This window comes from Lithobates pipiens, unplaced genomic scaffold, assembly GCF_037356315.1.
Source record: "Lithobates pipiens isolate NorthernLeopardFrog02 unplaced genomic scaffold, aLitPip1_a1.2 Scaffold_76, whole genome shotgun sequence".
In the NCBI taxonomy this organism is placed as follows: Eukaryota; Metazoa; Chordata; class Amphibia; order Anura; family Ranidae; genus Lithobates; species Lithobates pipiens.
Genome location: NW_027507899.1, coordinates 205,826 through 220,218, shown reverse-complemented (window position 1 = coordinate 220,218; position 14,393 = coordinate 205,826). Strand labels below are relative to the sequence as shown.

General features: G+C 47.1%; 1 protein-coding gene across 2 annotated transcripts in view; it reads left to right on the top strand.

Moving 5' to 3' along the window:
- LOC143959455 (pregnancy-specific beta-1-glycoprotein 4-like) overlaps positions 1-13,738 on the top strand; it is a 207,338-nt gene extending 193,600 nt beyond the window's left edge. For both annotated transcript variants that reach the window (XM_077468106.1, XM_077468107.1), the window contains 3 exons: positions 2,577-2,840; positions 11,618-11,881; positions 13,356-13,738. In XM_077468106.1, coding sequence (XP_077324232.1) covers positions 2,577-2,840; positions 11,618-11,881; positions 13,356-13,381 — 554 coding nt within the window. In that variant the 3' untranslated portion in view covers positions 13,382-13,738. The remainder of the gene's footprint in view (positions 1-2,576; positions 2,841-11,617; positions 11,882-13,355) is intronic.
- Positions 13,739-14,393: the final 655 nt, after the last annotated feature.

Below are 14,393 nucleotides of genomic sequence, written 5' to 3'. Positions count from 1 at the left end.
GTACTGTAGTACACTATACCTTACCAGTCCTTATAAGGACCTTTGTGGAACTAGTAGGTTGTGATTAGGAGACTGTACCTCTGTCCCTATACTGATAAAGGACTGCTGCAGAATAGGCACATAGCAGAGAGTGAAGAGAAGGGTGCAGATGGAGAGCATGAGGAGGGTGCAAAAGAGTATGGCTGAGTGAGCCACTCAACCAAGTCTGGTGCGTCCTTTGACGTAATTGCACATATCTTCTGCAATTTGCCACTTTGGCTCAAGCCTGTTGCTCCTGCCCTACCCCTACCACCCCTGTGGAAGGGCCTGCCTCTTCCTCTGCCTGACATTTTTTAAATTACCCTGTGACAAAAGTCTCTAGAGAAGTGCAGTATGTATGTGGAAGAAGGTATATAACACCCCACTTCAATCTGTTGTTTTGGTGGGCCACCGGTCTATCACACCAGTTATAATACTTTTTTTATTGTTTGTCACTCTTTGTAGTATCGCTGCAGAACCGCTCAGCAGTCATAATGCTGCACAGTGGAAGTGCACTATACTGTGCTTTCTATATGTGCAAGTATTTTATACGTGTATTACACCCCTATATACTGCACACCAAATAGTACACCTATACCAGTCCTTACAAGGACCTTTGTGGACCCAGTAGCTAGTGATTTGCAGACTGTACCTCAGTACCTACATTGATAAAGGACTGCTGCAGAATAGGGCAGTAATCTGCAGCAGTGCACCAGCACCCTATATATTGTACACCTATACCAGTCCTTACAAGGACCTTTGTGGACCTAGCAGCTAGTGATTTGCAGACTGTACCTCAGTCCCTACACTAATAAAGGACTTCTGCAGAATAGGACAGTAATCTGCAGCACAGCCCTGCACCAGCACCCTATATATTGTACACCTATACTAGTCCTTACAAGGACCTTTTGTGGACCTAGTAGCTAGTGATTTGCAGACTGTACCTCAGTCCCTACACTGATAAAGAACTGCTGCAGAATAGGGCCGTAATCTGCAACAGTGCACCACAACCCTATATATTGTACACCTATACCAGTCCTTACAAGGTCCTTTGTGGACCTAGTAGCTAGTGATTTGTAGACTGTACCTCAGTCCCTACACTGATAAAAGACTGCTGCAGAATAGGGCAGCAGTGAAGTATAATATTCTTTTTATATTTGGAAGAAAGTATATTATATGTGTACAACCCTATATACTGTACACCTATACCAGTCCCTAAAAGGACCTTTGTGGACCTAATAGTAATAGCTAGTGATTATACCGACTGTCCCTGCTGCACACAGCGTCTTGTCCCTCCCTGCACTGACAAAAGACAGGTTGCTGCAATCACCAGCACAGCAATGCACTGAACCCTATATACTGTACACCTATACCATACCAGCCCTTAAAAGGACTTTTGTGGACCTAATATCTATCGATTTGTGTCACTACAGTCTCTCCCTGCTCCACACAGCAACCTCTCCCTATAATGACATAAGACAGAATGTAAAATGGCCGCCAGATCAGGTCTATTTATAAGGTAGGGGGAATGTCCAATTGTCCATGTGCTGAAATGTCTCAATTGGCTGTCCTGTACCCCATGATGGATGTGTCATCATGGGTCAAAGTTCTTTCACACTGTAAACACATATGTGCGCCTGGCGAACAGCGGCAATAGTCTGCCGATCGGGCGAATCGCGAACACGCAACATTCGCCGTGAAACGACCGCCGGGCAAACAGTTCGGCCATTCCTATAAAGGAGCGCAGTTCATAACGAAAGTCTCTTTGCAGAGAAAGCAGAATGAGCTTTAGTGTGTGCTCAGATGCGGGCTGGTCACTGGCAGGGAGGGCTGCTAGGCAATCTGAGTGATTTTCCTCAGGGTTCGTGTGTGTCTGGACATCCCAGTGCTGCTTCTTAATCAGAGGTTCCTTAGCAGAGGAAAGTGCTGGGGACAGTGCAGCCCGCTTACCTCTATCTGAAGGTGATTGCTGGGGAGAGGTAGGCTCTGATGTGAGATTTTCCATGGGCTCCGAGTTGTCTGCAGGTCCCTGCATGACGCCTGTGTCCTATGAGGGATCACAAGGCGCCACACCGGCGCCATCTTTGGATGATTTCATGGCCGGCTGTGGGAAATATTCAGTGAGGCAGCTTGTGGAGGCTGAGGTATTTCCTCTTGGACATACCGTCCATTCGCTGAGGATGAAGGCTCCCCTCCGGTGCATCAGGGAGAGGGAGCTGCTGCTGCTAAGTCCTGGGAGCAGCTGTTTGTCTTGGAGCTGAGCAGAGCTGGGTGGTTAAGCAGCCATCTTGCTTCATGGCTGGCCACGCCCCCCAGGAAGGAGTAGATTTTTATTGGCTGATGGTCCCCTCCTGTAGAGATCAATCAAAGCCTAGGAATCCCGATTACACAATTGGCCCCTTTAGGATCTTGCAATAAAAGTTTCTGCAGCAAAGATATTTCAGGAATTCTGTGACTTTTTATGACTGTAATGGATTGGGGTGGACGGGGTATTACAGGGGAAATCATATTTCATTATAGTGCAATGTTACAGATCTCCCCATCTCTGTGTCTCTTAGTTCCGGTATCAGATCCAGTTCTGGATGTGAGGTGTCTCCAGAATGGCAGCACTGAGATCTCCTGCTGGGTGGAGAACGGGACTGACCCCTCCATCTACCTGACTGTGAGTGGAGGATTGGAGGTATATGATGTCACCAGCTCAGAGCGGACAGTCCGTGTCACTGTGCCTCCTGTGTCACCGCCCCATTCCTGGAATATCAGATGTTCAGCAAAGAACAACATAAGTGAGAGATCCACCAATCAGACACAAGACCCTTGTCCAGGTGAGTGACGTGTGACCTTTCCCTTCCCTTTAGAAAGGCCCGGAGTGAAAAGAAAGAATGCACTAGACGTAGGGCCTGCATGACAGGGGTTAAAAGGGGCTTGTTAGGCCCTAGTTAAGGGCACAGGATAGGTCAGTAGTTGTAGGGGGCAGGCTTTGAGCGGGGAGGAGAATAAGTTATATTTTTACAGGAAGGGGAGGGCTTTGGTTAGCAAAAGAAAGTGAAGGAGCAACTTCTCACCCTCCCGCCCTGTATAAGGTGGTTTGGAACCGATTATGGACTCTGGGGGTCTTTCTAAGTAAGATGGGTTGATGGCGGGGTGCAAGGTCCTTTTTAGGTTATCTGGGCACCAAAAGGTATGGTGTAGGGACCCGCCTGAGGCACGGCTCCCAGGTGGTGGATGTGTACCTGCTAGTTGTCTCTGAGTTGGTTTTTGCGGCTGGAGGCCGGTGAAGTGACTAGCAGGAACTGTCCTGGTTATTTATGCCTATTAGGACCTTGCATCCTTTGCTCTTTAAATAGTCTGGTCTGGTTTGTTATGTAATTAATGTTAATTATTGGTTATTTATATTTGTTAATAAAAAGGCTGCTATGGTCAATTTACTCCAATTGGTGTAGTGTGATCATTAAGGGAAAAGGTGTGTTTTTTTTTTATTTGTATAGCAGTAACAAGACATATTTAATACCATAGTCATGGATTTGAGTCATAGTTCCTGGGAAAATGGCCCAATACATTGATTGCTATTTATAAATATACACAGTACATATATACTAATACCTCCCAACTTTTTGAGATGGGAATGAGGGACACCTATTAGCAAAAGTATGTGGCCATAGGACACACCCCCTGTCACACCCCCTTAAAGTAGAATTCTACAAAAAAAAAATATTAGTTAAACCCACAAGTGTTTTTTTTTTTTTACCACTACTATTCCTTTATATTGGCTTTTAGAATTTACAAATGCAGCAATTTAGAATTTGGATGAAACGTTTATCTTTGGGAAACACTTTTTTAAATAATACATTTTATATAAAATTATATAGATCACACCAAAATGAGGGACACATGAGGGGGACAGAGGGACACTCCCTCCAAATCAGGGACATTGATATTGGCTGACAGCCAATAATGGGCAGTGGAGGTATCCCCTGCCCCATAGTATGCCCATTGCATACATGCAGTTGCGGGGTGGGCAATGCCTCCAAAACCCATGATTTGTTGTCAGCTTTGATAGCTTTCAGGCAGGATAGCTTGGGTGGTTTAGACTTGTGTCACCCCTACCTAGGAGGCAACCCTGGACACTGGCAACCAACCCTTCACCACTGACCACACCACAGAACAAGTCCTAATATAAAATACAGTTTTTATGCAGAGGGACAGAGATAAAAAACCTAAACAGAGACCCAACATTCAGTAGAAGAGGTCATACAAGTACATAATGTGAGGAGGACACCAGAATGAGCTGCTTCATAATCTCACAATTTATAATTGTGAGACCTTCTATTTTTCCCCCAATAAATCTACCAGGACATTTGTAGATGAAGCCCAATTCCAGCTATGACTTTTTATAAACTAATATAACAGAGATAAGTAGAGTTAGAACTTCTGGCAGTTTTTTTAGCTGTCTTGCTCCATATTGGGAGGATTTCTATTCACTTCCTGTGTGGTCACCACACCAAACCGAAAGTTTTAAAAACGTCCGTTTTGGCGGGAGCACTGATTTTAATGACGATTAAAGTGAAAAAAAAAAGTGAAATATTCCTTTAAATATGGTGCCTGGGGGTGTCTGTAGTATGCCTGGGAAGTGCCACGTGTTTCCCGTGTTTAGAAAAGTCCCTGCACAAAATGACATTAAACGGAAATAACACCATTTAAAACTGCTTGCGGTTTTAATGTTATATCTGGTTCCTGCAATATGGTTGAAAATCATTCAGAAAAATGGCATGGGTAGCCCTCCCTGCCCATTACCAGCCTATTTGGGTCTTGTACGCATATTAAGGGGAACCCCGTACCCATATTAAAAAAAGAAATGCGTGTGGCCCCCAGGCCCTATATACTCAGAACAGCAGTATACAGGCGGTGCAAACAAGACAGGGACTGTGTAGGTTTGTTGTGTTAAGTTGAATCTGTTTGTCATTTTCAACTGGTACATTTTTAAAGTGTAGCTCCAGTCAAAAAATCTATTTTTAAGCTTTTTGGAAAACATAGGGAAGGGTTATCACCCCTGTATAATTTGTTTTGTCGTCCATTTTTTTTCATCTCACTTGCTGTTGTCTCCTTCCGTTTGCAAGTAGGAGATGTTTGTAAGTTGGATGTTTGAAAGTAGGGGCCTGCCCTATATGCTCTGCAGAAATGGCGGAACAAGGTGTTGGTTTTGCCACAACATTGTAAGCCCTGAAAGTGACTCTTGGTGGGTGCTGGAGCGCCCTGCTGTGAACGATTATATCAAGAATTGTAATTACATGCCATTGTTGAACAGTGGTAGAAAAATTGACCTTTGGTGGTGGTGGTGCTGGTGCCACAACACTATAAGTCCTCACCGTTACTCTGGGTGGGCACAGGAAGGGGCCCTCCTGTGAAATATTATATCAAGAATTGTAATTACATGTCCCTGTTAAACAGGGGCAGAAAAATTGGGCCTTAGGCACTGGTGCCATCACACTGCAACCTCTCCCATATACTCTAGTTTTATTGCAGGAATTAGCCCTGCTGCAAAGCATTGCATCAAAAATTGTAATTAAACGCCCCTGTTAAACAGGGGCAGAAAAATTGGGCTGCTGGCATCACCCAGAACCAAAAATGTTCTTCCAACATATCAGCGGAGGAGGAAGAGGATAGACAATCAACATAACAGGACAGTCACTCAGCATCAGCATAGGCAGTCTTGAAGGGATGTGGTATTTCAAAAAAAATTATTCGGTTACATCAGCTTCAAGTGCTTGGTAGCTGTGGGTGATCCAAGACTGATTCATCTTGATGAAGGTCAGTCGATCAACTGATTCGGTGGACAGGCGCACCCTGTGATCGGTAACAAAGCCACCAGCAGCACTGAAGGTGCGTTCCGAAAGAACGCTGGATGCAGGACAGGCCAGTAGCTCAATTGCATACTGTGCAAGCTCTGGCCAGTGATCCATCCTCAAGACCCAGTAAGCCAGAGGATTTTCAGTGGGAAAGGTTTCCAAGTCTGACCTTGCCCCTAGGTATTCCTGCACCATGTAAATCAGACGCTGGCGATGGGTGCTGGAACCAATCATACCTTGGGGCTGCGGACTAAAAAATTGTCTGAAAGCATCAGTCAGATGGCCACCTTCTCCACCGCTCCTTCTGACTGATGCCTCAGCAACACGTTGTCCAGGACCAGGAGTTTGTGACCTCCCAGTCTCTGGGAACGCGTTGCACAGAGCTTTCTGCAAGGCCTCCCGGAGATGTCTCATCCTCTGCTCCCTCTGCGATGGCAAAATAAGGTCGGCAACCTTACCCTTGTACCGTGGATCAAGGAGAGTGGCCAGCCAGTAATGGTCCCTCTCCTTGATCCGAAGAATACGAGGATCCTTCCGCAGGCTTTGCAGGATCAGGGAGGCCATGCAGCGTAGGTTAGCTGAGGCATTCGGTCCGGAGTCCTCTGGGTCACTAAGGACAACATGATCCGCAGCTACCTCCTCCCAGCCACGTACAAGTCCACGTGTTTCTTGGGACTGTAAATCATCCCTATAAGACTGCTGCTGCTGATGCTGATGCTGAGTGCCAGCCTCCACCTCCATGCTGACACAATCATCCTCCTCCTCCTCTTCCTCCTCCTCACCCTCTTCCTGTGTGATGGGTGGCACAGCAGGAACACTGTCTGGATAAAGGGGGCCTTGAGAGGCAAGGAAGTCCTCCTCTTCCTGCCTCTGTTCTGCCTCAAGTGCTCTGTCCATTATTCCACACAGCGTATGCTCCAAGAGGTGGACAAGAGGTACAGTGTCACTGATGCATGCACTGTCACTGCTCACCATCCTTGTGGCCTCCTCAAACGGTGACAGGACAGTGCATGCATCCCTGATCATGCCCCACTGGCGTGGTGAGAAAAAACCAAGCTCCTCTGACCCTGTCCTGGTGCCGTAGTCGCACAGGTACTCATTGATGGCCCTCTGCTGCATGTGCAGCCGCTGCAGCATGGCCAATGTTGAGTTCCATCTGGTGGGCATGTCACATATAAGGCGGTTCTTGGGCAGGTTCAACTCCTTTTGGAGCTCAGCCAGCCGAGCACAGGCATTAAATGATCGGCGGAAATGCACACAGACTTTCCTGGCCTGCTTCAGGACATCATGTAAGCCGGGGTACCTGCCCAAGAACCGCTGCACCACCAGGTTAAGGACGTGAGCTACACAGGGCACATGGGTCAGTTGTCCCTGTCGGAGGGCGGAGAGGAGGTTGGTGCCATTGTCGCAAACCACCATTCCTGGCTTAAGCTGGCGTGGCGTCAACCACCTCTCGGCCTGCCCCTGCAGAGCTGACAAAACATCCACCCCAGTGTGGCTCCTGTCCCCCAAACAAACCAGCGCAAGCACGGCATGGCATCGTTTTGCCTGCGTACTTGCGTAGCCCCTGCAACGCCTACGGAGCACCGCTGGTTCTGAGGACAGAGCACTGGAAGAGGCCATGGAGGAAGAAGAAGAGGAGGGGGTGGAGGAGAGAGGTGTGTCACAACCAATAGTAGCATTTTGGAGGCGTGGTGGCGGAACAACCTCCAACACTACTGCACCTTGTCCTGCATCCTTCCCAGCAGCCAGAAGAGTGACCCAATGGGCCGTGAAAGACAGGTAACGTCCCTGTCCATGCTTGCTGGACCATGAGTCAGCGGTAATATGCACCTTACCGCTGACCGCCCTGTCTAGCGAGGCAAGGACATTGCCTTCCACATGCCGGTAGAGAGCCGGAATCGCCTTCCGTGAGAAAAAGTGGCATTTGGGGACCTGCCACTGAGGAACCGCACTTTGTACAAACTCACGGAAGGGGGCCGAGTCTACCAACTGAAAAGGCAGCAGTTGAAGTGCTAGCAATTTAGCCAAGCTAGCATTCAACCGCTGGGCATGTGGATGGCTGGGAGTAAACTTCTTCCGCCAGTCCAGCAGCTGGGGCAGGGACATTTGCCTGCTATAATCGGATGTGGATGTACCACTAGCAGAGTTCCTGGAAGCACTTGGCTGTGACACACCTAATTCTACACCTTCATTCCTCTCAGAGCAGGTTTCAGAGAGGACTGAAGGTCTAGTGGGGTTGGAGATGCCAGCTGATGAGGAGCAAGGAGAGGTCCGCTTTGTTCTTTGGTGTGGGTCTTTGAGGTACGCTTGCCAATGAGCTGCATGGCAGGTCAACATATGTCTGGTCAAGCATGTGGTGCCCAAGCGGCTGATGTTTTGGCCACGTGAGATACGCTTGAGACATATGTTGCAAATAGAAGCGGTGCGATCTAATGCACTCGTCTCAAAAAAGGCCCACACCAAAGAACTTTTAGAATAACGCGCAGAGGAAGCGCTCTGCGCAGGCGGAGCTCTGCGGTGTGATTCAGTCGGTGTGCTGCCCCTAAGCTGGCCCCCGGAGGGCATCCTGCCTCGTTGGACATGTGCCTCCTCCTCCTCCTCCTCCTCCCTCCTTCCAGGCACCCACGTGGAGTCAGTGCCCTCATCATCCCCTCCCTCTTCATCGCTGTAGCAAACCTGGCAGTATGCTGCAGCTTGTGGAACATGACTGCCAGATTTCTGTCCTTCTTGAGCATCCCCTCTCTCTGCGCTCACGCTACTGCCTTCCTCTAGCTGAGTGTCATCATCAGAGCCCACCAAACACTGGGCATCCTCCTGGAGCATGTACCCAACACTGTGCTCAAAGAGTTCAGGAGACTCCTCAGGAGGACGTGGTGGGTCTAGGGAAGGAGTCACTGATGATGACATTGAGAGGAGGGAAGACGATGCGTTGGCAGCTGCTTTGCTACTACCCTGAGACTGGGTGAGAGAGGATGAGGAGGATGAAGAGGGCTTGGTCATCCACTCTACCAAGTCGTTGGCATGTTGCGGTTCAACATGTCCAGTTGCAGAAAAGAAGGACAAGCATGTCCCATGGCCACGTGCTGATGACAATGCACCGCGTCCACGACCAGCACTGTTGTCTCTAGACACAGAGCCTGCTTGCCCTCTTTTATCGGCTCGCGCCTGTCTGCCTCTCCTTGCTGGCCTTCCAGACATGGTAATGGCCTGAAGGGAGTTGGGTAAAAAAAGCAGTTGGGTAGTTTATATTGTGCTGGAGGCACACAACACCCACTAACTCCTGCAGATGCCTTTTTTATAGAACAGCAGAGATAAAGGGTTTATACAGATGTATACTATGCTGTGCTGGAAGCACACACAACTTCCAATAACTCCTGCACATGACAATTGGGCCCAAATAGAGAACAGCTATGTAGGTGGATTATAGCGGTATGTACTGGGTACAGAGCACGCAGACAGCACGCACTATCTCCTAACACTACTGACTGCAAGCTCTATTATTAAAGATGGACCACTAGCTATATAGGTGAGGTGAATATCACAGTGTATACTGCGGTCAGGGCACGCAGACAATAACCAGAAAACAGCAGAGATAAAGGGGTATATACAGATGTATACTGTGCTGTGCTGGAAGCACACACAACTTCCAATAACTCCTGCAGATGACAATTGGGCCCAAATAGAGAACAGCTATGTAGGTGGATTATAGCGGTATGTACTGGGTACAGAGCACGCAGACAGCACGCACTATCTCCTGACACTACTGACTGCAAGCTCTATTATTAAAGATGGACCACTAGCTATATAGGTGAGGTGAATATCGCGGTGTATACTGCGGTCAGGGCACGCAGACAATAACCAGAAAACAGCAGAGTTAAAGGGGTATATACAGATGTATACTGTGCTGTGCTGGAAGCACACACAACTTCCAATAACTCCTGCAGATGGCAATTGGGCTCAAATAGAGAACAGCTATGTAGGTGGATTATAGCGGTATGTACTGGGTACAGAGCACGCAGACAGCACGCACTATCTCCTAACACTACTGACTGCAAGCTCTATTATTAAAGCTAGATCACTAGCTATATAGGTGAGGTGAATATAGTGGTGTATACTGCGGTCAGGGCACAGACAATAACCACTACACAAGAGCAAGATAGGAAATCAGCCAAAAACGATTGGTGTGTAACTGTGTTGAAGGTACACAGAACACCCACTGCTTCAGATGCCAACACACTACACGAGGCCGCCTCAAAGGCGGCCTTATATAGTGTGGGGCGTGCACTACACAGCCTGAGCTATGATTGGCCACAGGCAGGATGCCTGTGGCCAATCATGGCTCTCCTCGCTGCTGGCGCTGCGATTGGCCAAGCATGCGGGGTCACAGTGCATGCTTGGCCAATCAAGAGCCAGCAATGCACTGCGCCATCGCAGTGCATTGTGGGCCACACAAATTTTGCTGCGAACGGCCCAAACGTTCGGAATTCGCCGAACGCCCGAACGGCCAATGTTCGAGTCGAACGTACGTTCGACTCGAACACGAAGCTCATCCCTAGTAGAAACTATAAGTGTCGCTGCAGTCACACTTGTGACTGGGCCCTGTCGTTCTGCTGCTGTGGAGGGGGTCCAAGACCCGGTATCTCTCCCTGCACCCCTGACTGTCTGTTAACATGTGGGGGAGCGAAGAGCAGGAGGAATAGCTGATGAGGTTTAACAGTTTCTGGTATGCTCATAAATGTAATATTATTCCTCGTGGAGCGATCCTCTAAATCAGCCACTATCACTTGGAGGAATCGGATTTCTTCAGTGTGATGGTCATAGGCATCCACCATTTTGTTATAAATGAGCTATGTTCTGTCACCACTTTTTCCAGGTCGGTCGTGCATTCCTCTACCCGATCATTTCTTTTGTGTAAGGTAGATATAGAGGAGCGCAGTTCATTATGAAAGTCTCTTTGCAGAGAAAGCAGAGTGAGCTTTAGTGTGTGCTCAGACGCTGGGTGGTCACTGGCAGGGAGGGTTGCTAGGCAATCTGAGTGATTTTCCTCAGGGTTTGTGTGTGTCTGGACATCCCAGTGCTGCTTCTTAATCCGAGGTTCCTTAGCAGGGGAAAGTGCTGGGGACAGTGCAGCCCGCTTACCTCTATCTGAAGGTGATTGCTGGGGAGAGGTAGGCTCTGATGTGAGATTTTCCATGGGCTCCGAGTTGTCTGCAGGACCCTGCATGATGCCTGTGTCCTATGAGGGATCACAAGGCGCCACACCGGCGCCATCTTTGGATGATTGCATGGCTGGCTGTAGGAAATAGTCAGTGAGGTGGCGCAGCTTGTGGAGGCTGAGGTATTTCTTCTTGGACATACCATCCAGTCGCTGAGGATGAGGGCTCCCCTCCGGTGCATCGGGGAGAGGGAGCTGCTGCTGGTAAGTCATGGGAGCAGCTGTTTGTCCCGGGGCTGAGCAGAGCTGGGTGGTTAAGCAGACATCTTGCTCCATGGCTGGCCACGCCCCCCAGGAAGGAATAGATTTTTTATTGGCTGCTGGTCCCCTCCTTTAGAGATCAACCAAAGCCTAGGAATCCCGATTACACAATTGGCCCCTTTAGGATCTTGCAATAAAAGTTTCTGCAGCAAAGATATTTCAGGAATTCTGTGACTTTTTATGACTGTAATGGATTGGGGTGGACGGGGTATTACAGGGGAAATCATATTTCATTATAGTACAATGTTACAGATCTCCCCATCTCTGTGTCTCTTAGTTCCGGTATCAGATCCAGTTCTGGATGTGAGGTGTCTCCAGAATGACAGCGCTGAGATCTCCTGCTGGGTGGAGAACGGGACTGACCCCTCCATCTACCTGACTGTGAGTGGAGGATTGGAGGTATATAATGTCACCAGCTCAGAGCGGACAGTCCGTGTCACTGTGCCTCCTGTGTCACCGCCCGATTTCTGGAATATCAGATGTTCAGCAAAGAACAACATAAGTGAGAGATCCACCAATCAGACACAAGACCCTTGTCCAGGTGAGTGACGTGTGACCTTTCCCTTCCCTTTAGAAAGGCCCGGAGTGAAAAGAAAGAATGCACTAGACGTAGGGCCTGCATGACAGGGGTTAAAAGGAGCTTTTTAGGCCCTAGTTAAGGGCACAGGATAGGTCAGTAGTTGTAGGGGGCAGGCTTTGAGCGGGGAGGAGAATAAGTTATATTTTTACAGGAAGGGGAGGGCTTTGGTTAGCAAAAGAAAGTGAAGGAGCAACTTCCCATCGTATTCATGTGGTTTATATTTTTACATTCTTAGCTGTGCTTCAAATAAAGTCCCAACTTTTCTTTTAGATATTGTATATACATTAGGGATGGAGGCAGATGAACGTATCCATTCATTGCCTCATACAAAGTCCCAAATCCCCCTTTTTTGATGACATGATTCAGGGATGAAAGCACATTAGCTAAGGTAGCATACAGTCTATTAATTGTATTAACTATATTGAGGTTTCACTATTGCAGGGAGACTTTTGCTGGACATTTTGGATTTTTTGCTATTAGTTTGTGTTTCGTTTTGTGGACTCCTGGGTTCTACATCCTCGGGAGCTGCGATGTTTGGTATGGCCCCTCCCTCTGCCTCCCCCCTTGGTTGGGGTGGTGGGCGGTGCCACCCACACATCGACACCACGCCCATGCACCGAGTGTGTGGTGTCACATGAGGTCGGGCGGCCACGTGCGGCGTTGTCATGGCACCGCGCACTGTTGTGCTTGTTTGTCTATCAGGTTTTGACACGAGGGAGGACTTTGAGCGCCAACTGTTGAGTGACACTGTGTGCCCGGGTGGTGGCTCCGCCTTCCTTCCCTCTGTTTCATAACGCAGCGTGGCGTTGGCGGCATACTGGGGTTATCCTTGGCCATTGGGACTGCATGCTGGTGGAGCACACACCTCACTTTGATTTTGAGATACATACACACACCGGTTCCCATGATCTCCTTTTGAGATCTAAGGTAAATATACATTCTTATTTTTTCATTCATTTTTTATTTCTCCTGACATTCGTTTGGGCTGTCACACTATAGCCCTCACTTGGCTTGGGCAGGTTCTGCCCAAGAACGGCCCTTTTTTTGCACTTAACACAATCACACTTTTACATTTCATTTTTATAGATTTTTTTACTTTTTATTATTTCTTACAGTACATCTTATGGGACTGGTACACATACAGCATCATTTATTCTATTATCTTATTACCAACTGTGAATCACAACGTCACTATCGCTCCACATGCTGCATCCCCAGGCCTTGATGTGGCCGTGTTTATGTTGCCTCAGCTCCCGTGGGAGGTATGACTTCCCCATGGCGTCCGCAACCTCTAATACTATTATCTTATTACTAGCCTGTATTCTCTGGTAAGAGTGTTATACGTTATGTATACACTTGTACTTTTGCTTTTGTTTTCCTCGGTGTCCAGTGATTGTTCACCTTGTTAACCTTTTATATTATTTTATTATTATAGATGATTATGTATGCGACTGCTCCTGATGAATGGGACTCCCCCATGAAACGCGTAGAGCCCTAGCCTTATGCTACATCTATTAATCACGTGATCTTGAGATGCCGCAATAAGTGATATCAACTTATTTTTTGCTAATGTTTATCAATTGATTATTATTGCTATGGTTGTGTTTATGAATCAGCATAATCGCTTTACCGTGCAACCAGGATTTTACTATTTATAGACTGGTTTTGAATTATGTTATTAACCTAATCATGCTGTTCATGAACTAGTATAAACTAGTATAATTGTACTATCATGTATCAATATTCTTTTACTTATAGATTGGTTATCAATTGTGTTATTATCATGTATAACAAATTATTAAAGGTTTTTGAATTGTATTATTTTATTTATTATTGTTTTTTTTTATTTAATGTATATGCTTTTTGGCATCCTTAATCATGTGGTTTCTATTTTTACATTATTAGCTGAGCTTCATATAAAGTCCCAACTTTTCTTTTAGATATTGTATTAGCAAAAGTATGTGGCCATAGGACACACCCCCTTAAAGGAGAATTATACAAAAAAAATGATTAGTTAAACCCACAAGTGTTTTTTTTTTACCACTACTATTCCTTTATATTGGCATTTGGAATTTACAAATGCATCAATTCAGAATTTGGATGAAAGGTTTAGCGCTGGGAAACACGTTTTTAAATAATACATTTTATATACCATTATACAGATTAGACCAAAATGAGGGACAAATGAGGGGGACAGAGGGACACTCCCTCCAAATCAGGGACAGTTGGGAGCTATGTATACTTCATTCATTTCTGCTTTTCTTTTTTCTACTTTTCTAATCTTCCCATAATGTGATTTCCTGGACCTCCCCATGTCAACCTACTATGGGTCAGCTCTGCCCCCTCTGAACCCTCCAGGACCACCTTTTTCCTAGCCCATAAAGGGCGGCTGTCTGCCCACACCAGTGTTCTGTTTTCGTCCTCGCTCCGGACACCTTTTAAAGTTTATTTATTTATTTTTATTTTGATTTTA